The sequence below is a fragment of the Galeopterus variegatus genome, unplaced genomic scaffold, assembly GCF_000696425.1.
Source record: "Galeopterus variegatus unplaced genomic scaffold, G_variegatus-3.0.2 Scaffold25, whole genome shotgun sequence".
NCBI classification, from domain to species: domain Eukaryota; kingdom Metazoa; phylum Chordata; class Mammalia; order Dermoptera; family Cynocephalidae; genus Galeopterus; species Galeopterus variegatus.
Genome location: NW_007726136.1, coordinates 825,364 through 847,905, shown reverse-complemented (window position 1 = coordinate 847,905; position 22,542 = coordinate 825,364). Strand labels below are relative to the sequence as shown.

Below are 22,542 nucleotides of genomic sequence, written 5' to 3'. Positions count from 1 at the left end.
AAAAAAAAAAACATTGCTGGTCCCCGGTACGGGCGCGACCCCGAGGGTTGCGATCCCGTTACCGGTCAGTAAAAAAGACAAAAAAAAGGAAAAAAAAAAAAAAAGAAAAACAAAGTTGGAGGAACTGATTTCAAGACTTAGTATAAATCTACAATAGTCAAGAGAGTGAGGAACTGGAGTAAGGATAGACAAATAGATTAATGGAGCATTATAAAATCCATAAATAGACACACAAATATGGGTTAATTAATTTTCAATAAAGGTGCCAAGATAATTCCAAGGAGAAAAAAGAATCTGTTCAACAAATGGTCATGTTCATAAAAAAAAAAAAAAAAAAAAATTTCAAAAAAAAAAAAAAAAAAAAAATTTTTAAAAAAAGGGTCTTTTTAAAAAAAAAAAAAAAAAAAAAAAAAAAAAAAATGAACCTAGACATTTACCTTGCACAAAAACAAAAGCAACACAGACATTGCCTAATGCTGAAGCTGAGTGAGGAAGCAGATTGCTTCAGAAGCAGAACTGGGAAAACAATGGTTAAATACTCCAAACTGTTTGAGGTTTGGCAAGCTAAGTCAAAAGGGCACTTAGGATTTAATATTATCAGTGTGCTACTGATGAGACAAAATGGAGTTACAAAAATGCCAACACAATTCTTCTAAGTGAAGCCACCTGACTCCATAATAAGTTTAAATCACCCAACAGAAAATAAATGACACTGGCAAATGGAGAAATTAACTTCTGGACAACCAAAAAATAGAGCCCTATACAAAAATAACAGCATGGAAAAGGACCTTCAAATTATTCAAATTTTGGAAAAAAAGCTCATGGAGCTATAACTTGCTTTTAAAAATATCACATGCAAGGCAAGAACCAAGGTATCTTCATTGGTTTTAGGGTATGCAGGGATTAGACAATCTTTTTCCATTCTTAGAAAAAAAATTGCGTTTGGGACCTGTTTTCCTTTTTCGAGTTTTGACATCAACAATCACAGCCCTGTTCTTCTCAGTAAAGTGCTTCAAGATGATCACATTATGGTGTTCATTGGCATTATCCACATAAACACAGCGGGTTCCCACACAGAGGACCTAGAACATGACAGAGAGACAGAAAAGGCAACTCAAAAGCACATTGAGACACAAAAGAGCACTTAATTAGGCAGAAGCCCAGCCCCTTTTGTTTGTGCCTCTGACTTCAACAAGCACTTAAAGATAGGGTTCTTTTCATCTCTAAGTCCAAGCCTCTGTGCCACAGGCTTGGCACAGAATTGGTTTAAGTCCTTGCTGGATCAACCCATGTTTTCATGGTCCCCTTTGTCCCAAACATTTGAGAGATATGAAGATTAGAAATGAGATCAATATGAATGTCAAAATGAAAGACAAAATTGTTCTTTGTAATTTAAATATATTACAGTTACCAATTATTCAAAGCCAACTACCAGCGAATAAAATTAATCAAATGGCTAAATTGTTAAATATGCAAGTTGAACAAACCATCCCATAATCTTGAAAACATACCAATACTGTGAAGGCAAATTATACAACTGAAGGAAAAAAACCCCACAGGTATTATATGCCACAGAGATTTTGGTGTGCGTGATGAAGATCGGAAGGAGTGGCTGGGCCCTCAGAGTGCTGTACCTGGGGGAAGCCGACAAGCACGAGCAGGGTGAAGATGTTGGTGTGCTTCAGCTGGAAAGGCAGCTGCTTGATGCAGTGGTCTGTGAAGGTAGCGATGACGTCACACCACAGTGGGGCACTGTTGAGTGACCGCAGGATCTCTGCCATGGAGCACGCCCAGTCCAAGCCCACCCGGCTGGAAGGCAAGAGCTCCATTAGGTGGCAGGTCTCCAAACTCAACTCATCAGAGCTCACTATACTCCAAGGCATGCAAAGAGCCATTCATTAATTAGCTTAAAAACCACCAGACTAACACTTTTCATAAAATGGTAAGCGTTAAAAAACAAACCAAAAAATTAAGATCTGTTACTTACATACTCAGTCTACAACTATGTTTTCAAAAATCTTTATAAAAAGTCACCCACATGTGTGTGCACACATGTATATTCACATACAGAAAAAAAAGCTTGGAGGAAAAATAGTAAAACAGCACCAGATGTATCAATATGGTGCAAGTCAGGGTAATTTTTTTTTTCTTCATTTCTGTTTTCAAAATTTGGTATTATGGTTATGTTACTCATTCATTCATTCATTCATTCATTCATTTATTGGTGGCTGGCCAGTACAGGGATCTGAACCTTTGACCTTGGTGTTATAACTTACGTTTATAACAAAAATAGATGTATTTTCTCCAAACCCAAGGCCTACACTTACTGCTCTCAGGAAAAAACAAACCAGAATATATATATCATCAGAGAATTGAATCAGCAGACAGTGCTGAGACTGAACATAACTGTTTTAATGTGGGTTGACAGCACAGCTAATAAACCCAATTGTGTTCTTACAAAAGATTCTCAGACAACAGCACTGCTTCATACTGAAATTAATCCACAACCAGACCTTTGACTTAAAGAAATGAGCACCAAGGTGGGGTAGAGTATGGGTAGCTGGGTAAGAATCAAGGCTACCTGTCGAGACACACAGCTCCCAGGCTAAACAGCAGGTGGGTGGTCTTCCAGCCATCTGGAACAATGGAACTGTCCCCTGCAGCAAACATGTTGTGTTTGGCTGAGAGGACCTTGGTCACTGCAGCATCTACCACTGCTGGCAAAAGACGGATGATTAACTGGCCAAGAAGACCTAGGGTGAGGTGGTAGGTTTCATTTAGGTGGCCTGCGTTTGAGATGACAACCTGAAACATGAGTGGGAGGACATGATCCAGGTCTATCAGGGGAACTGTGGGACCCTGCAAGAAAGGTAGAAAAATCTGATCAGTACAAAATCCATGTAACCACACCAGCTAAAACTCCATCCCCTTCGTGTATTGTTTACAACTGGTCTAGTGCCAACAGAATTATATGGTGGCTTTCATAAATGCCATATGTAAAATCAATTATAAAATAAACATTCTTAGGTATCATCTTACAATGGTACTTCTAATATTCCTTTACCCTGAAAAATAAACTTAAAATATTTGGATATTCTGTCCCCTGCCCCCGCCATATGTCCATTGTAAAAGACATCAAATAATTCAGAAATACACAAAAGTTAAAGCTTCCCATAACTCACCCCCACCCCAGTGCCCAGTAGATAACAACTATTAATAGTTTGATGAATAGTCTTTCAACCCTTTTCTATCATATTTACAGAGTTGAGCTGAGTGGGGTGGGAGGGCAGCCTGGGTGGGCGGCAGAGCCCAAGTGGAGAGGGGAGGGTCCATGTGGGGAGTTTTGCCTGGTGTGGCAATCAGAGCTCAAGTAGCATAAGGCATCACCATATATCCAAACAGGATAACCTCCAGATTGAGAACCACTGTTCTAAATATAGAAATGAGTACAGAGGTAAAGCACACACACACACACACACACACACACACACACACACACACACACACACACACACCAGCTCTGTCTACTGAGAAGGCTGGGAGCAGTGACACCTGTTAGCAAGAACCTTCCCGTGCTCAAACCTCGGCATCTAAACACTATTCTCTACCAAAAAGAACCAGGTCACCTTAGAGAAATAGCTGATTCCAGGGCAAGGAAAAGGAGAATTCAAAAAGTGCCTGAAACATCTAGAAAATAAGGAAATGTTCAAAAACTGATAGGGATATGTCAAAAGGACACAGAAGTCAGCCTGAATGGGCTCCCATTGGGCAAATCCAGGTCAATTTAAGCAACAAAATAAGTAACTCAAATAACAGATTATAAACAATGGAATAAAACAGGAAATCATGTACCCATACTGATATAACTAAATAAATGAATAAATTGTTAGTTTGATGAGAAACAGGATATTTACTCAGTTTCAAGGACTCTCCCCACTAAATATTTACAAAGGGGAAAACATTACAGTGGAAAGGCAGGTGGACACCACTGACGTGATCTGAGTGGACATGATCAGCAATGAAATAAGTCAAAACTGTTCCGCTTGATAGGCTGCAACAACAATGCAGTATCATGTCTGTGACATTTCTGCCAAAGCTACAAAACCTGAATCTAATCATGAGAAAACACCCAACAAACCCTGAGAAGAACATTCCACAAAATAGCTAGCCTGAAATCTTCGAAACTGTCAAGGTTATAAAAGTTACGAAAACACTGATAAACTGTTTAAGACTGAAGGAAACTAACAACTACAACCAGGATTAGATAAGAAATATGATATAATAAGAAATATGATACAGACTTCAAAAACCATTAAAAAAAGAAAACTTGGAGAGATGTCCTTTCAGATGCTTCATTTCAGTGAATTAAACTAAATTCTAAACTAGGAATGATGTATCATTTAAAAAAAAAGAAAGAAAGAAAAAAAAACTTGGGAAGGGGTGGGAAAAAATGTGTAATATGTATTGGAGCTAGGGTAGGGGGATGGTTGATTGGCATAGAGCAGTTAACTAACTCATCTCATTTGAAATAAGCTAACTGACCATAACATAGATGGCTACAGCAAAGTTGGGACCAAGTTAGGAAAAGGTCACTCTTACAGTGAAACTGGTAAAATTAACATAAAGAAGATAAAGGCCAACTGCAGAAGATGAACCAAACCCTAAGAGATGGCTTCTCAATGTGCTGCCCAGTGAGATGTGGAAAAGATGCAGCTCATAATCAACAATGAGGCAATGAAAAGCAAGCAGGAACCAGTCATGGCTATTAAGACAGAAGAAAGGCTTAGGCTGATGTGGCTGCTCAAAGTTTGGGGAGGGAAGGCAAGACCAGGGGGGTGACCTGCACTGTCCAGGCTGGAGGGTGTGCTGATTTCAGAGGAGCAACAGCAGCCACCCAGACATGCTGCTGGGTGAGGCCAATTCATCCAGCTTGATGGAAACACATCTTCAAAATATCCTATTGTCCTCATTCTAATTCCACATGCACCAGATTACCTTCTGAGCTACAATGTGGTCATCTGGATGGATTTTACATATTGATTTCCCTGCCAGACACATGTCTCTGTGAACTGTGACTGATTTATAAACCAGTCTCAACGCCCATGTCAAAGTTGATTTCCCTGAGTCTGAGCATCTCCAGGCAAACTGCTAAAAAAAAAGTTCCTGGATCCAGAGACCTGAGAACCAAACCTTGGGTCCTGGGGACACCTTCCCTTCCCCAAGCCCCTGCCAACATGGGAAATCCTGTTTCAGCATCCTACTAGTTCTCTCTGATTCCTCTGTTTACTGAAAAAAATAGGAGACTGTTGTAAAGGTGTCAGCTATTTCTAAATTAATATATAAATTCAATGCCAGCCCAGTGAAAATGCTAACAGGATCTTTTCTTTAACTTGATAAAATGATACTAAAGTTCATATACAAAAAATACATAAGCAGGAATGGTCTGCAAAACTATAAAAAGGAATCATGAAGACACACCTAAACTGTCTAGACTCTTTAAAGATGTCAATGTTATGAAAGTTAAAAAAAAAAAAGGTAAGGTAAGTAGATTAAAGGAGACATAAGCATGACATCTAAATGCGATGCAATTCTTAAGTGGATCCTGACTTTTAAAAAAAAAGCCGAAAGGCACATTTTGGGGATAACTGGGAAAATCTGTATATAGGATATATATATATATAAGATAAAATTATTCTATCAGTGTTAAATATTTTAAAGTATGATAATGACACTGTGGTTATATAGGATAATGTACTTTTAGGAGATACATGCTGAAGTATTGCGGGCAAGATGCTAATGATAGCTTCAACTTATTTTCAAAAATTTAGGAAAAAAATACAAATAGATACACAGTCACGTGCTGTACAATGACATTTCGGTCAATGACAGACCACATATGCAATGGCGGTCAGAGTAGTAGGTTGTACTATATAGCTTAGGTGTGTAGTAGGCTTTACGATCTAGGTTTGTGTAAGTAAACTCTATGATGTTTGAACAATGATAAAATAGCCTAATGGTGCATTTCTTAGAATGTATCCCTGTCACTAAGCAGTACTTGACTGCATAGAGATAAAGCAAAATATTAACAACTGGCAAATCTAGGTGAAGATCTTCATTCATTGTTCTTTCCAGTTTTCTATAAGCTTAAAAAGTTTCAAGTAAAATATATTTCAAAATAAAAAGATGGAAAAAGATGACTATAATAATTAAAAACAGTAATTTGTAATATATACATACTTACAAAATATAGACAGGGTCAAAGAAGAAAATAATCATAATTTATAATCCTACCATCTAGGATACAGAGAAGACTGCTATTAACAGTTTGTTTCAGCATATACTGAATACAGCTTTCCAAAATTTTTTCTATGCATAAGACCACCCATTCTTTTAAAAAGAAAATGCTGTTGGTCTCTTACCGATTTTAAGGGAGGTAACATGGCTGCTAGTAATCCCAAAATCCTCTTCTGGGAACACTCGGCAAACACTTGCTCAGGGTTTGGAGTAACCGCCTTTTCCTCTATTGGCTTCTGAGATGACGCTTCTGAATTTTCAGCATCTGAATTATAAAATACCAAACTCAAATTTTGCCTGGTTCTATACATGTGTGAAGAGGCCAGTAAACCACTGCACTGTCCTTGTGCCACTGCAGAATCAAGTTGGGGCTTTTAAAGCTATTGTTGACCATGCCTCTGCTCAGAGGTCTCCTTCTCAAGGAGTCCTGCCCTGATTCCTATTTAAATGGTCAGCCTGCCCCTCTACCCCCCTGCCCTCCCTGCTCCTTGACCCTGCTCTTTTGTGCTCATGGCATTTAATCACTTTTCACAGACCATTTATCGTCTGTTTATTGTCTGTCTGTCTTCCCTTCAAATTTTTGTTTCTTTCAGTGATGTATCTTGAGCACCTAGAAATGTTGTTGGAGCATGGCAGGTACTTAATAAATAATTGATGAATGAATAAACTGCCTGTGAACTAGGATGTTGACCCTCAGGGGAATCAGACTCAAGTTGATTTTGATGACCTGGACTGACGTGGAGTGTCAGACTGTTTTCAGGAACTTCGAATTATACACACTGCAGAGATGAGTGTCAGTCACTTCTGAGAGCAGGCCCCACAGACAGGGCAGAGTGCCAGGTCCTCACCTCCGCCTCTATCATAGAGCAGGCCAACGGGAAAGATCCCACCTCCCTGGGCTGCCATGAGGAGGAGGCTGAGGCTCACTTCCCATCTCTTCAAGCCCAGAGCACCTCCATCTCACCATTCCTCAATTGTAAAATCCAGCTCTGACCTTGCTGCTATCCGCTGTCAGGCTGAGAGGCTCTAATTTCCCAGGCAGGCAGCTGATGCCCTCCACAGGAGGGTCCCACAGCACCTCTCTTGTTTCATCTTCCAGTTTTCCTCTCCATCCCTAAACACTGCCAAGAAGGGCTTTCTCCCCTGTATTGATCTGGGGTTTTCCCACTTTGGGACCTGTGCTCATATTATTCTTTCTGCCCTGAATGCCCGTCCTCTCTGAAGATCCTAGCACATTCAAATTCCCCTACATCTCTTCCTTTATAAGGCCTTATGTGGATATAATGTGCTCCAGAGAGATACCAATCACTGTCATCACCCACTTATACCTCTCTTCTGGGCACAATCAAATTCCACCTCACACTACAATTACGTGTACCTTAGTCCTAAAACCTCGTAGACCATGAGCTCCATGAAGGCAGGAACTACGTCTCTATCTGTCTGATTCAGTCCTTGTTTCATCCCTCAGGTCTAGCCTAGTGCTTGCCACAAAGAAAGCACTCAGGAAATACAGAGAATAAAGTAGTAAAGGAGTCAAAGTGAAGGAAAGATGACTTTCAAAGTGTTATCAGCCCCATCTGAATGGAACAGAGAAACCACACACTCTTGGTTGTTAACTAACTGCAAATCGTGTGCGACAAACAGCTCAGGGACGGGTATCTGTGCATTTTAAGATGAAAAATGTCAAGGTAATGGTCAAATAGTCTTTACCTGGAAGTCCTGTAGGTGTGCTAGCATCTGCAGGTGAATCTGAAATTTGGGTCTGGCATGAAGGATCCTTCATTAATGATACACCTTCATCTGCCTTATTTCTCTGCTTGTAATCTAAAGGTCTGACTTCCTCGTGAACAACTCTCTTTCCCTAGAAAAACAGTGAGGGTAAAAGAATTAAGGAATCTTATAACAAAAGTTGACTCCATTAGTATTTATAATATGATTTTTTTTTATCATTAGCCAATCAGTCTTCATAGACTTAAAAACTTTTGAATTCCATTAGAAAAGGCCACTCGTATCTTATAATAAATCTGTACTATAATTAACAGAGTAACATTGTGTCACATACCCCCAAACATCTTCCAAATGCCCCTCTGTCAGAGCCTGCACTCACGCAAGCAATGGTTCTATATCACACCTCTACTACAGTCTATTTAGCTTTCGGAAGCCAAGTATAGAAAGTTCTTCCCTTAAGAAAAGACAAAGTTGCAAATTTCCTCCTATTACACTATGATGACTACCTTTGACACACATTTTTTTCCCCTTCAGTTGAATAAACCAAACAAATATTTATGGAATAATTAGAAAATTTTTTATATCTTATACTTAATATTATCTTTAATATTATTATGAAGATAAGACTACATTGAATCTAAAGCCTAGAAACATGATATCACTTTCACTGCCACAGACAAAGCTATTTTATTGACTTAGAAACTGGCATTCTGTAGGCTGTGGGACAGAGTTGTGGGCTGTGCATCTTTCCTCTCAGTTTGCTATAGAGTTTACCTTTGTTAACGTAGTAGTTGTTCTCAAAACCAATCACAGATATCACTTGATCAAACAAAACCAGACACTACTCCAAGATGTACATACTCACACCCTCTCTATCACATTCTAGCACTGTTTTCTAGTTGTTCTCAAAAACAATCGAACAAGCATATCTTTGATGCCCTTTCGAGAATCCCACTCTGGCAATGAGACTTGTAAAGGGGGCTCTCTATGGAGCTGGGAGACTTTTCTGGGACCAGGAGTCTGGCAGTGAGCTGCCCGGCTGAACAAAGTGACAGCCTTCAGCCTACACCTCCTGAGGGTGCATCACAGCTCCCCAGTGATGGCCTACACTCCCAGGGCCCTCAGTGCACTTTTTTCCTACTGTGACACATGCTTACATGCCAAATCTAAGCAATGTGAGAAGTCTCCTGTGCATGATAGAGGTAGCCCAGGTCCAAGTCTGGTAAGGCCAAACTTGACTTTGACTCTTTGGAACCAAAGGTGGGGTATTATGCAACACCAAACAGTCAGGAGAAGGTACTGCCATCTCCCAGTGGCAACTAAATTATTCTCCCCTCTCTGGAGACTGTATTCACAATCTCCTCCTGAGAACACAGTAGTTAAAAGATTGTCCTAAGAGGGGACTCACACTGGGAGAGCTACTTGCCTTGTTAAAAGTGTACCCTCTGGAAAGACCTCAGACACAATACTCCCTGTACCACGCGGCACTTTGTGAAGACAATATAATTCTAAAATTCTGGTGAATAAATTTAGTCTTTATCTTCTTTCCTATTATACAGGACTGCAAAGGGCCACTGCAGGTACACTCCACTGCACCCAAGGGAGCCTCGTTACCAACCTGAGGCCACTGTAAACAGAATCCTCTGGATGATGCCCTCTGGCTAAGGTTAGTTCCTCGATTGTTTAAAACAAAAAGTATCTCTAGTCACTGGAGGGAGAGTAGATGCCCTTAATAGGGCCTGGGATTGGCTAGAAGCATGTGAGAGTTCAAAAACAAGTGATCTGTACTCAGGGCCCCAGTGGGATATGGTCCTTAAGGCAATCATAGTGGCAACACTCAGGTTCTGTTGTAGGGACAGTGGTAGTAACTGCAGCTTTGCTACAAGACCAAGGGATTGAACCAGAGGCAGGATACCCTGGGTGGCCAGCTGCTGGAGGGAAGGGTACCCAAAAGGTGGGGATAGCTCAAGAATAAAAATAATGTCCTGGAACCTCCTTGGAAAAAGTCTCACTTCAGTCCCCTGGCAGGGAAAGCCTAAGACAAACCTGAAACATCTTACTGTATCAAAAATTAAGGAAATGTTCAAAGAATAATGGTGACATATCAAAAGGACACAAAAGCCAGCTGGAAGGAGTTCCCACTGGCCAAACATGGGACAATTTGAGCATCAAAATAAATATTGAGGGCCGGCCCCGTGGCGCACTTGGGAGAGTGCGGCTCTGGGAGCGCAGTGATGCTCCCGCTGCGGGTTCGGATCCTATATAGGGATGGCCGGTGCGCTCACTGGCTGAGAGCGGTGTGGGTGACACCACACCAAGGGTTGCGATCCCCTTATCGGTCACGAAAAAAAAAGACAAAAATAAATAAATAAATAAATAAATAAATAAATATTGAAAAGTAACAGATTTTAATCCGCTGAATTAAAAAAATCCATGAGTCCATTCTAAATAAATGAATAAATAGATAAATGGGGGAGCAAAGTGCCTACAGGTAGCATGTTTCTGAGAGCTCACAAGAAGATACAAATATTCCCAGGCTCAAAGGTGAAGACTGATCATTTATCCTGTCCTTCCTGATAATGTTCTCTCTGCCCTCACCATAATCTGTGGGTGGTTCAAGTGCTGCCGGGGGAAGGGGTTTTGTGTTAAAAAATGTCGACAGCTCAGAGATTACGTGGCCTGTCTTCTACTGGCTCTCTGGCTGAATGAAGATAATAGAAATGTTCATGTCTCTGTGGGCCACCTTTGCTTTTGTCTTCCTCTACATGACAATGGGATCCCAGTGAGCTATAACCAACAAATGGGAGAATCCTTCAACTAGTAACCTGACAAAGACAGAGGACAGAAACATCAGTGGCTCATGAGGCAAAGTCAGGGGCATATGCAGCATAAAGTCAAGCTTTGGAGGCAGCATCACAGAAGACATGCTGTACTCTTCCACAAAACAATCTACTGTCACTATCACAGGTTATATCTGGATGCAGAAAGGCTTTCCTATTTATACAACTATATGCAAACTACTGTACCTACTTGGTAAATAGTAAAGATTTAGTATGACCTATATGTTGACTAAATATAAAAAGAGCTACAGGTATACAGTGCTCGTCATGGGCTAGGAACTAATTTCTTTAGGTGCATAATCTTGTTCAATCCTTAAAAACCACCAGGAGGCAGGTAATGGGAGTAGTTAACACTGACATGAATCTTACTATGAACAGTGTTCTTAGCACTTTACATACAATAGCTCAAAGTGTGTAATATACGTAACTCTTCACAACAACCTAATGTTATAGATATAATTATTATCATCCCCATTTTACAGATGAGAAAACAGAAGCAAGGGGATTATAGTAACACATTCAAGGTCTGACAGAGCAAAGATCTGAACCCAGCAGTCTGGGTCTAGGGTCTGTGCTCTTAATGTCTCTGCTATGCTGCCTTGTGTGAATGGCTCTCTCGAACTCAACCTTGGATTCTGTGTAGTAAAGAACTGCTATTTACACTGCAGTGCATTAAAGGGCCTGCCTCTGATGACTCCTCGGTGGTAAACAGGGCAGCTTTCTTCTCTAGCTGCTCCTCTGATGTTCGAGTAGGCACAATGACTGGCAGGGCCTGATTTTCTGGGGTAGAGTGACCATCTGGCAGCATACCAAGAAGAGCTAGAGCTTTGAGACCTATATGAGAAGCAAATAAGGGAATGGTTATAAGTTTATAGCAAAGGTTATTTCCTGCAAATGCCATAAGTCACTTTGCCACTATATAGAAATAGGTGGCTGAGTTCTATGCAAACCAAACCCAAGAGTGCTCAATACAAACATCCCTAGCTATCTAAATTTATTTAGCTACTCATCTCAGATGGTGAAAGTTTGGATAGTGAGGGATACCTGCACTTTATTAACAACAGAAGAGAAAAGATACAACAAGATTATCTATTTAGAAAATCATAAACATTATATTATAGTAGCCCCACACAACTAGATTTCTAAATTGCCACTGGTAAATGGCTAACAAAATCACTTTGAAGCACTAGTATTACTGACCTGCTACCTAATACAGGTCTGATTCCCAAATGTTAACTAGAATGGGAATCCATTAACTGAGAGAAATTTAAATATCTCAGAATTTAACATTCAAGTTATTTTCTCCCTAGCACCCCTCAGTAAAGTCAGAATCATCTATATATTTTGCTAAACTATTTTACTTGCAAATAGCTTTCATCTAGAATACAGTTTGTAAAAGTGGATTTCCACTCCAGGTGAAAAAATAGTCTGTATATCTTCAGCAAAATTTGGTAGATTCAAATACTAACTACTACTGCATCCACAGATGTCAAGAGTTTTAATTATTAATTTTTTGTACATCTTGATGTAAATATTTGAGAGAAACTAAATGCCACTTTAATGCCAACAATTCTCTCAAATGCATCTGGAAACTTAAAATTAAGTTCCACACCAAGGTGAGCCCCACTTCTGGAAAACCGGATCTTGTTGCCTCTAAGCCAGGCATAGTATTTTACTTCTGCAGGGCTTTTCCTTCACCAGCAGCTGAGGGTTGGTTTTGGTTTCTGTGTGTGATGAACAGTCACCTTTTCCCTGGTGAGCCTTCATCAGACAGTCCCCGACAAGTTGCATGCACTGGCTCCGCAGGGTGGTGGCACTGCTGTGGGCCTGGGGATCCAGCTTCTCCCCGTCCATGTCCTCTACACTGGCCAGGTGGGCACTATAGAGAGCCAGGGCGGCAAAGAGCAGCCAGGAGTAGTTGTGGATGTAGGGCTGGATGAGCCTCTGCCGGTCGCTGATCCGAATAGTCACCATTGGGTGGGCCGTGATGCTGTGGGTAGGTGAATGGCTGTAAAAGCAAGAAACATGTGAGGCCTACAAGCCTTTGTGAGGCTCCATAAAGGAGCACAGGGCCTCAGAGGAGCATGAGCTTGGTCACAACTAGGTGAGAGTTACCTCTAGGCTGTGGTTATTGAACAATTAAAGAGAGGCATGGGCCCTCTCCCCAGAAAAATGAACAAACACAAACGCTGGACATAACATTTCAGGATTTCACAACTCCCAGAAGACTGGGGAAACCAGGCTAAGTAAGAACTCCTTATTGTGAATTTTGCAAGGTGTGGTAATAGCATTTTGGTAATGTAAGAAAATGCCCATAATTTTTAGAGATGATTTTAAAGTATGTAGGAAGGAAATGATTTAAGGTCTGGAATTTGCTTTAAAATTTACTTTAAAAAAGGGGCCGACCCGGTGGCGCACTGGATAGTGCGCCGCTTGAGAAGCGTGGCGGCGCTCCCGCCCGAGGGTTCGGATCCCACATATAGACCGCTTCCCGCTCACTGGCTGAGCGAGGCGCGGGAGCAACACCGAGGGTTGCGATCCCGTTGCCGGTCCCTGGTCTGGTACGGGGGCGACACTGAGGGTTGCGATCCGTTGCCGGACACGGAAAAAGACAAAAAAAAAAAAAAAATTACTTTAAAAAAGGAAAAAAGAAAGGAATAAACTAAGCACACATAACAAAAATCTTCCTAATTGCTGAAACTGGATAATGGGTATATGAGGGTTCACTGTACCAGTCTCTCAACTTTTGGACACGTTTGAAATTTTTAATAATAAAATATCTTTTTTTAAAAAAGTAAGAAGCCCCTAGACAAAAAGGAAAAAAAAAAAAAAAAAAAATTACTTTAAAAAAGGAAAAAAGAAAGGAATAAACTAAGCACACATAACAAAAATCTTCCTAATTGCTGAAACTGGATAATGGGTATATGAGGGTTCACTGTACCAGTCTCTCAACTTTTGGACACGTTTGAAATTTTTAATAATAAAATATCTTTTTTTAAAAAAGTAAGAAGCCCCTTTTTCAAGTGAAGGAACACGTAAAGAAAAGGCTACAAGGCTATAGGTAATCTGAGCGTACCCATAGGAGTATTTCTTTGCTGCATAACATCCGTAGCAAAGATCAAAGTCATCACACACGTTGCAATTCATCCTTCGGCCTATGATCAAACCCTGGCAATGGTCACAGGTAAACTCCATGTTGACCATTTCATGGTCATCCCCGTGGCCCTCAGGCTTCACCCCACCTGGAGAAAAGAAACAGCAGTGTAAGGTGGACAGTGCAAAGGCTCCTGGAAGGGCTAATTTCCAAAGTCAAACCAATCCCAGAACCAGAGCCGCTCCCTGTGGACTACTCAGGAAGGCAGGGGCCACCATCATCCTCTGCAGACCAGGGTGATTCTTGGCCCAGAACTTCCAGGCAATGGCACAGTGGATTAACCCAACCCTTTTCCAGTGCCACAGTCTGATCAAATAAATTACCAGTTCCCATCATAACGCTGCTTGGCAGAAACAAGTCCACATGCCAATTTGTGAGCTGTCTCCCATGGCCCCTCCTCTGACAAATATTAAGCACCTGTGGGTGTATTCCTGTTAACAAGCACTGAGGAGGAATCAGGTTTCTGTTCTTACTCTTTCATTCCAGAATCATAGATGAAAACACACTTCGTCACCCCAGACCCAAGGAATGAGAGAAGATGGTCATGAAAGAGACTGGCTGCTCTGGTGTCCTCACTCGAAGTCCAAGGGTCTCCAAGCTCTGTCATGGACTCTGCTTCATGCTCCTTTCATGTGAGCCACTTCTGTTTCCACTGCCACAAACCTGGTCCAGGCTCTAATGCTCTTGTGAACTGTGACTGACTTCCTGAAGGAAACTCTTACACAGAATGAACCACCTTCCTCTCACACAGGTCTGATCATGTCAATACCCTGCTTGAAAACACTCCCCTTTGTCTGCAGACTGTTCAAATTCTTTAGCTGAGTATCTTGAGGTCCAATCAGCCCCACCTGTCTTAATCCATCACTCAGTTGGACAGACATTCAAGCTTGTCTATCTCATCTCACTACAGAGACTCACTCCTCTATCCCTGCGCTCTCTTCAATGTTCCCGTCACATCACCCAGTTCTGACCCTCCTCAAAGACCAATAATCATCCCACCTCCCTGCAGTAATGCTGCTACTACTGCTGAACTTTTCTGTACCACTCATTTATAACTCAGCACATACTCTCTTGTATTGGAATAGACTGTATATGGACATGTCCAGTCTCCCTGCTAGACTGTAAATTATTCCAGGACAGGCCTGCATCTTTTTACTGATGGGCCATGCACACTCTAATGTCCATTAGGGTTGATCTGCTTTACCTCAGCACCTATAGTCAAGTGTATTAAAGAATCTCTGAAGTTTCCTTTTTTATGTATTTCATTACTTGTAAACACTGCATGGGCCAGCCTGTGGCTCACTCGGTAGAGTGCGGTGCTGATAACACCAAGGCCCCGGGTTCAGATCCCATATAGGGATGGCCGGTTAGCTCATTGGCTGAGCGTGGTGCTGACAACACCAAGTCAAGGGTTAAGATCCCCTTACCGGTCATCTTTAAAAAAAAAAAAAAAACCCGCATGATTCAAAAGCAAAAACTATTTCTTGGAAACGTACCTTAGTGTACATTCATTGGTCCTGGATGTGTATCAAGTGCCTATATCCAGCATGATGAAAGATGGAAGGATGTCAGATAAGAGAGCTATGGAGCTTATCATTTAGATGGATAGATAAGACTCATATTTGCCAACAAGCCAGAGAACAACAATGGGCAGTATTTTTATTTAGTATAATGGGAGTTTTAAAAAATGACAAGATCGCAGCAAAGAGAAACAATTATTACTTTTGGATATGGCATACTCAGCCCATAAAATTTACCTAGGAAACAGGTTTTGCAGAGATCCATGTCACTGCACTGTAAACACCGGTAACGATGCCAGGGAGCAATCTCATCACACCCATCACAAGAGATATCCACGTTTAACAGGTCACAGTAGCGAGCAATAAACATGTGCATCTATAAGGTGAAATAAACACAATTAGCCAACAGACACTCTAGTGTGACCACTATTCATCAATCAATTAATTCATTCAATAAGTCTTTAACATGTTCTAGGCATTGTAGTATGTGCTAGGATTTGAAGATGATGAGCTTAGTGTCTAGCTGGGAATTCTCTCTAGCAAACAGGTGATGACCAGGCAGCCTAATAAGTGATTTGACAGGCAAATTCAGGAGGCTCAGAGAACAGAGCAGACAGCTATCCTTAGGGTATTAGAAAGGTCAAGGAAGATTTTTCAGAGGAGATAAGTCCTTAACTGACACCTGAGGAACAAACAGCTATTAGTTGGGTGGGGGTAAGCATGGTGGGCATGTCAGATAGAAGGAATTACAAATTCTTTTTTTTTTTTTTTCCTTTTTGTCTTTTTTCGTGTCCGGCAACGGATCGCAACCCTCAGTGTCGCGCCCGGACCGGGACCGGCAACGGGATCGCAATCCTCGGTGTTGCCCCCACACCTCGCTCAGCCAGTGAGCGGGAACCGGTCCGCATGTGGGATCCAAACCCTCGGCGGGAGCGCCACTGCGCTCCCAAGCGGCGCACTGTAGCAGTGCGCCACCGGGCCGGCCCCAGGAATTACAAATTCTATAGGAAGCAAAAAGAGGGCAAGAAAAGGGTTTATGAAATCAGCAATGATACAGAATGTAGAATACAATAGAGAGAAAATAACCAGATAAAGTTAGAAAGGTTTAACCATAAAGCACCTTGAATCCTAGTCTAAAGAGTTACTATTTTTATTATTATTATTATTATTTTGTCTTTTTTTGTTGTGACCGGTAAGGGGATCGCAACCCTTGGCTTGGTGTCGCCTGCACCGCGCTCAGCCAGTGAGCACACTGGCCAGCCCTATATAGGATCCAAACCCGCGGCAAGAGAGCAGCTGCACACCCAAGCACCACGGGGCGGCCCAAGAGTTACTATTTTTATTTTTATTTTTTTTTTCCTTTTTGTTTTTTTCGTGACCGGCAACAGATCGCAACCCTCAGTGTCGCGCCCGTACCGGACCGGGGCCGGCTACGGGATCGCACCCCTCAGTGTTGCTCCCGCACCTCGCTCAGCCAGTGAGCGGCCGGTCTGTATGTGGGATCCGAACCCTCGGCGGGAGCGCCGCCGTGCTTCCCAAGCGGCATACTGTAGCAGTGCGCCACCGGGCCGGCCCGAGTTACTATTTTTAAATAGAAGAGTAACGTGGTCAGATTTGAGCATTCTAAAAGTTCCTCCAGTTGCTGAGCAAAGATGGACTGAAGGGGGTAAGACTAGATTCAGGGAGACTGACCACGACAGAAGCTGTGGAAGTAACCCCACGGCAGGTGATGAGGGCTAGGACTGAGCAGTAAGAGGGATGGCGAGCGCAGTGTGGGCAGACTTGAGAGGTATTCAGAAAGGAGGCAGACTGGAATGGGGGTCAATAAAAGGGGAGGGTCAAGAACCACATCCAAATCTCTAGCTTGGGTACGTGGCTGGACAATGGTAGTATTCATGGATATAGGAAACACTGCAAAAGGAGCATTATTTCCTGGCATTTAAAAAGAACAGCTTTCTGGGGAGATAGTAAAGGAACTGTTTCATGAGAAAATAAATTATTTTACTGGAAAGTATGTGGAGGCTACAGTATGGTTTATCTTTAAGGCCTAGCAAGGAGGGAGCTCAATCAGTAAGTCACCATACAGTAGTAAAACAGAGCAAATATGCCAGGTCAACCCAGAACTACAGAATGGCTCTCAATAAGATATTAACATACAGAGAGAGGACGTCACAGAAGCCCAGTTGGTGTGCTCCATCCAAGCACTGCAGAGGTGCTATATGAGCAAAGTGCCTGGCACATAGTAGGTACTCAATACTTAGAAAATAAATGAATCTGAGGCAGCAGATGACCGGCACATGTGGTAGTGACAGATATAACCCCCAGTGTGGAGAGGGACATGCAGGCTATCTGAGCGTGATGCCTTTACACTTCTGAATCACGTAACTCTGATTCTGTGTACACATGGTTGCTTCCAGGCAGCCTTTTGATGGAAATGTGGCTTCCCATGTTGCTGCCTACAGGAAGAGAATGTGCTCGCCCCAAGGCCACTAGAGCCCAGGCCCTTCAGTAATTCTCTCACTGTAAATTAATAAATTGGCACCTACTATTATATATCAGCCTCATGAGCCAATTTTCTGTAAGTCTAGTTCTATGGGAGGGAGCCACTCTCTGAGTGGTCAAATCAAGATTCAGAGCCCCTCATGTGAAAAACCAAACACTAAGGTACTGAATGCCACCTGGAGCCCTCTTGGGAGACAGCCTGCTGGCACTCCCCCAAGAACACTTTCCTTTCCAAACTCCTAGCAAATCACTTCAGTTGACTCTAGTTGAGAGGTCTTACTTTCCTCTGCTTCTCTGGATCTTCCTGGGCTATTTTTTCACACCAGGCTTCAAACATGCCATCCTGACACTCATCCATCCACTCTGAATTCTGCTTGGCATCAGCAAGCTCATCTTCTTCACTCCATTGGCTGAAAGAAGGACATACAGAGAGAAAAGCATGCCTCCCTCAATAACCAAGGAAAGAGCTGGTTAGCACACTCTGTTTCCTATGGGTCTTACAAATTGGGCATTTTTAAACTTCTGAGGGGAAAAGGTCAATTGCTTTTCAAAGCCCCAGGATTGCTTAGGTATTTGACAGATTTATACCAATAAAAAGGGAGAAGCCCTTTCCAGAGTAGACGATAATGGGTGAGAAATTACAGCTTAAAAGGTTTACCTAGATGGCATAATTCCACTTGACAACCATTGTGGTAAATCTACTATGTGCCAGGCACTGGAACCAAATAAAGTGATTAAAAAAAAAAAAAATCTGATTTGGACATGCCTAGCACATCTTAGCAGAATTAGCACAAGATGGGAGTCAGGAGGGCCTGAGACCTCACCTCTGCCACCAGCTTGGCACATTACTTAGCCCTGGTTTTCAGTTTCCTCATTTCAAATAAAGAGTTTCACGTAGGTGATCTCAGAAGCTCCTTTTAGATGCAAAATTATAAATTTCCACAATTTCAGTTTACAGTTTATTTTAGCAACCAGAATTTTAAACACAAAGGGATTTGCTTGATAGCAAATACAAAATATTTACTAACCAACAAACACATACATTCATGCATGCATTCCAACAAAATGATTTTAGGCCTACTCATACTTAGGTTTGGGCTAAGTGTCACGAGGGATTGGTGTGAAGGGTGTGGTTCCACCCCCCAGGACTGTACCATGGAGGTGCAGACAAAGCTGGAAACAATGAGCAGGCAGAAAGCTGAAGAACCAGCATGCTGACGCCCCCCACAGTGTTGTGTCCCTCTCTCTGCCAACAGTGCCGTGACAGCAGGGCAGTGGCTGAAGTTAGTAAACAAGGAGACAGTTTAATCCTATCCCTCTTCCCCAGAATATCTCTTCTGAGAGTGAAAACTGTCCCAGTGCTGACTCATTCATTCATTTCCTCCCAATTCTCTCCTCTTAACACTTGCTTTTCTTCTCCCATTCTCTTTTCCTTTCTTTTCTGCACACAGCTAATGGGAAGTGGGCTTGAGTAGGGGGGAGAAATACTGGTCAAAATTGGAAAGAAAAAAAAACTTCACATACTATTTTATTCCTCATAACTTAAGTCCTTATAATGTGCAAGAGGTTATAGTGGCTATATCACACATACATGTAACAAAAGATATACAAAAGGATTTTCCAATTCAACAAGGTATACTAGGATCTCCAAAAACGCAGAGGATCCTCATCCTCAGAGCTCACATATGACCACCACCAACTAACACAGCACTACTGTACACAGACACAGTTCTCAACATTTAAAAATACTGTTCATCTATTCCTCAACAAGCCTCTGAGGCAGGTACCCTTATTACCTCCAGCTCTAAAGATGAAGGAACTGAAGCACAGAGGGGTTAAATAACTTGCCCAAGGCACCAGCTAGCATATGACAAAGCCAAGATATGACACAGACAGTCTAACTCCAGAGTCCGTGCTGTGACCACCACGCTATGATCCCTGTATTTCATAATGTGCTTTAGGAACTGCAAAATGCAGGCCTGTGTTCTTACCTGATCACACTGTCATGGACACTTATATTTTCCTGTGACATTTTCATGAGAAGATCTGGTAACTGAATATCAACAAAGAAGGCAAGATCACTGGGTTCCCAGCCCATATCCAAAAGATGAAGCAGGGCTGTCTGAACACAGGATAAGGCAGGCAGTAAGGACCTAAAGAGACCACGAAGGCAACAGTTATCAAAGCTGTCCATTACCAACAGAGACAACAGAAACAACGCAAGTCAATGACCTGGTTTGTTTGTAACTGGAAAGCGGAAGGGAAATCCACATTGCTGGCTTGAGTTCCTTTCAAATTTCTCACACTCCATATAAACATTCTTCAAAGCTTAAGCAAAAGAACTCTGAAAAGATGGGCTGGCCAGTTAGCTCAGCTGGTTAGAGCTCAGTGTTATAAAAATCAAGGTAGATCCTCATACTGGCCAGCTGCCAAAAAAACCCCAAAAAACTCTGAAAAGGTGTAAAGTAAGGCTTCCACCATGCCAGGACTACCATAGGGGCATTTTATTGTAAATGACTGAGTAGTAAAAATCTACTCCCCCAAAATAGCAAGACCAGGGCCAGCCCCAAATTAGCCATGGTTATACAATTTAGATTTACAGAAGCACCGTTTGGTTTAAAGTTAATGTCTAAACCACTTACTAAGGAAGAGATTTGGAAATGGCTTTATACTCAAATTTTAAGACTGCACATGATACATCTGAAAATAGGCTGGCTGGTTAGCTAAGTTGGTGAGAGCATAGTGCTGATAACACCAAGTTTGAGGGTTTGATTCATGTACAGGCCAGTAGCTTAAAAAAAAAAAGAATTCTACAGGCCAGTAGCTTAAAAAAAAAAAGAAGAAGAAAAGAACAGGTTACAAGTTCTTACATAACAAAAACCCATCCCTTTTTTAAAAAATGTACACACCAGACAGAAAAAAAGACTACAAGAAAATATACCAATAAGTTAACATCAGTGATTAGTTCTAGATGGTAAGATTAGAGATTATTTTTATTTTATTCTTCATGCTTTCCTGTATTTTCCACATTGAACATGTATTTCTTTTAAAATCAGAAAAAAGTACATTTTTTCTAGAAATTATAAAGTTATCAAGTACCTGTCATTTACACTACTAAATCCTTTAACTGCTTTGACCAAGAACAGAACAAATCGATAGTAAGTGTCTCGAATTTCTTTGTGTAGATCAGCTCCACAGCCTTCCAAGTGTCCGAAATAACTAGGAATAGAGGAAAATGCCAACTTACTTAACTGCCAGAACATCTTTTACTTAATAACCATTATTCCCTACATGAAAAAGAGACAAGACATAAGCTAAACAAAGTGGTGCAGGAACTTGAGAAAATACAAATATAACCACTTTGGAAAGTAATGGACAAAACAGCAAGGGAGTTCATTCGACTGGGTCAAGAGGGTTACCCCACAGAAGTATAGATGACAACTATTTATTTTTCTTTGTTAATATAGAAACCACTCCTCCCATCACTACTTTAATGCCAGAGACTGTGTTAAGTACTTTTCCCAAATTAGCTCCTGTCATCCTCTCCACACAATCATGCCCACCCCTCTGGCTCCCTTCATTGATGGCTTCAGCATCCAGCTCATTGCCTTTTCTGCCTTGATCCTTGTCACCTTAATGATTTCAACATCCATGGAAACAATGCCTTCATTTCTTTCTCTCAATTCTCTGCCATCTTCACCTCCAATGATCTCCTCTCCCATCCCCTTAGCCATCCCAATTTAATGGTCATTTCCTTGACCTTGTCATCACAGAACAGCACCACTTCTGAAACAACTGCTTGTCCTGCTCACCTGTTTTAGGATCCACAACTGGCTTTTCTTCAATCCCAATGAGCCCAACCCATGACGCTGCATCACGTTCACCATCTCCTGCTCTCACCATGATTTCTCTTTGTGCCCTTCTCCATACAGGGCCCATCACTGGATCACACCTTAGCAAACACCAGCTCTCTTTCCTCTTTCTTCCTGCATGTACTTGCCTGAGAAGTCTTATACCTATATCAAAGCAGCTGAATGTTGCTGGAGGAAATGCCTCGGAACCAAGGTGACTAGTAACACTTCAAATTCACAAGCAAAATTCTCAAATAAGCACTCAAGACTGTCGGGCAATCTAGTTGACTGGCTTTCTCAATTGTCATTACTATCTAAAATCTTCTAGCTTCTCATCAAACTGCCATCACCTCCCCTCTCAACCTTCATTTTTCATAAACTACCCTTATACTCTATTAAAAAAACAAAAAACAAAAAAACCAGAAATGATCACACAGGAATTCTCTTATCTTTGCACCACCAAATCTACCAACCAACTTGCATCTCTCCCAACAATACCTGTCTGTCCTGTCTCCTCCCACTACCACAGATAGAAGCCCCCTTGATTCTACTGAAGGCCATTCTCTGTATTTCTGCAGCTGCTACTGCAAATTGTCCCCTCTTCCTGCATCAAGCTTTTCCTTACTGCTGACTCATTCCCACCAGCATACAAA

General features: G+C 41.7%; 1 protein-coding gene across 1 annotated transcript in view; it reads right to left on the bottom strand.

The window, feature by feature from the left end:
• Positions 1–22,542, bottom strand: part of ZZEF1 (zinc finger, ZZ-type with EF-hand domain 1) — a 112,747-nt gene that overhangs the window by 20,960 nt on the left and 69,245 nt on the right. The window contains exons 31-42 of the mRNA XM_008568744.1: positions 21,138–21,257; positions 20,030–20,191; positions 18,319–18,448; positions 15,774–15,912; positions 13,939–14,104; positions 12,608–12,870; positions 11,524–11,696; positions 8,005–8,155; positions 6,420–6,559; positions 2,582–2,859; positions 1,635–1,809; positions 950–1,082 (exon numbers count right to left, since the gene is read on the bottom strand). Coding sequence (XP_008566966.1) covers positions 950–1,082; positions 1,635–1,809; positions 2,582–2,859; positions 6,420–6,559; positions 8,005–8,155; positions 11,524–11,696; positions 12,608–12,870; positions 13,939–14,104; positions 15,774–15,912; positions 18,319–18,448; positions 20,030–20,191; positions 21,138–21,257 — 2,030 coding nt within the window. The remainder of the gene's footprint in view (positions 1–949; positions 1,083–1,634; positions 1,810–2,581; positions 2,860–6,419; positions 6,560–8,004; positions 8,156–11,523; positions 11,697–12,607; positions 12,871–13,938; positions 14,105–15,773; positions 15,913–18,318; positions 18,449–20,029; positions 20,192–21,137; positions 21,258–22,542) is intronic.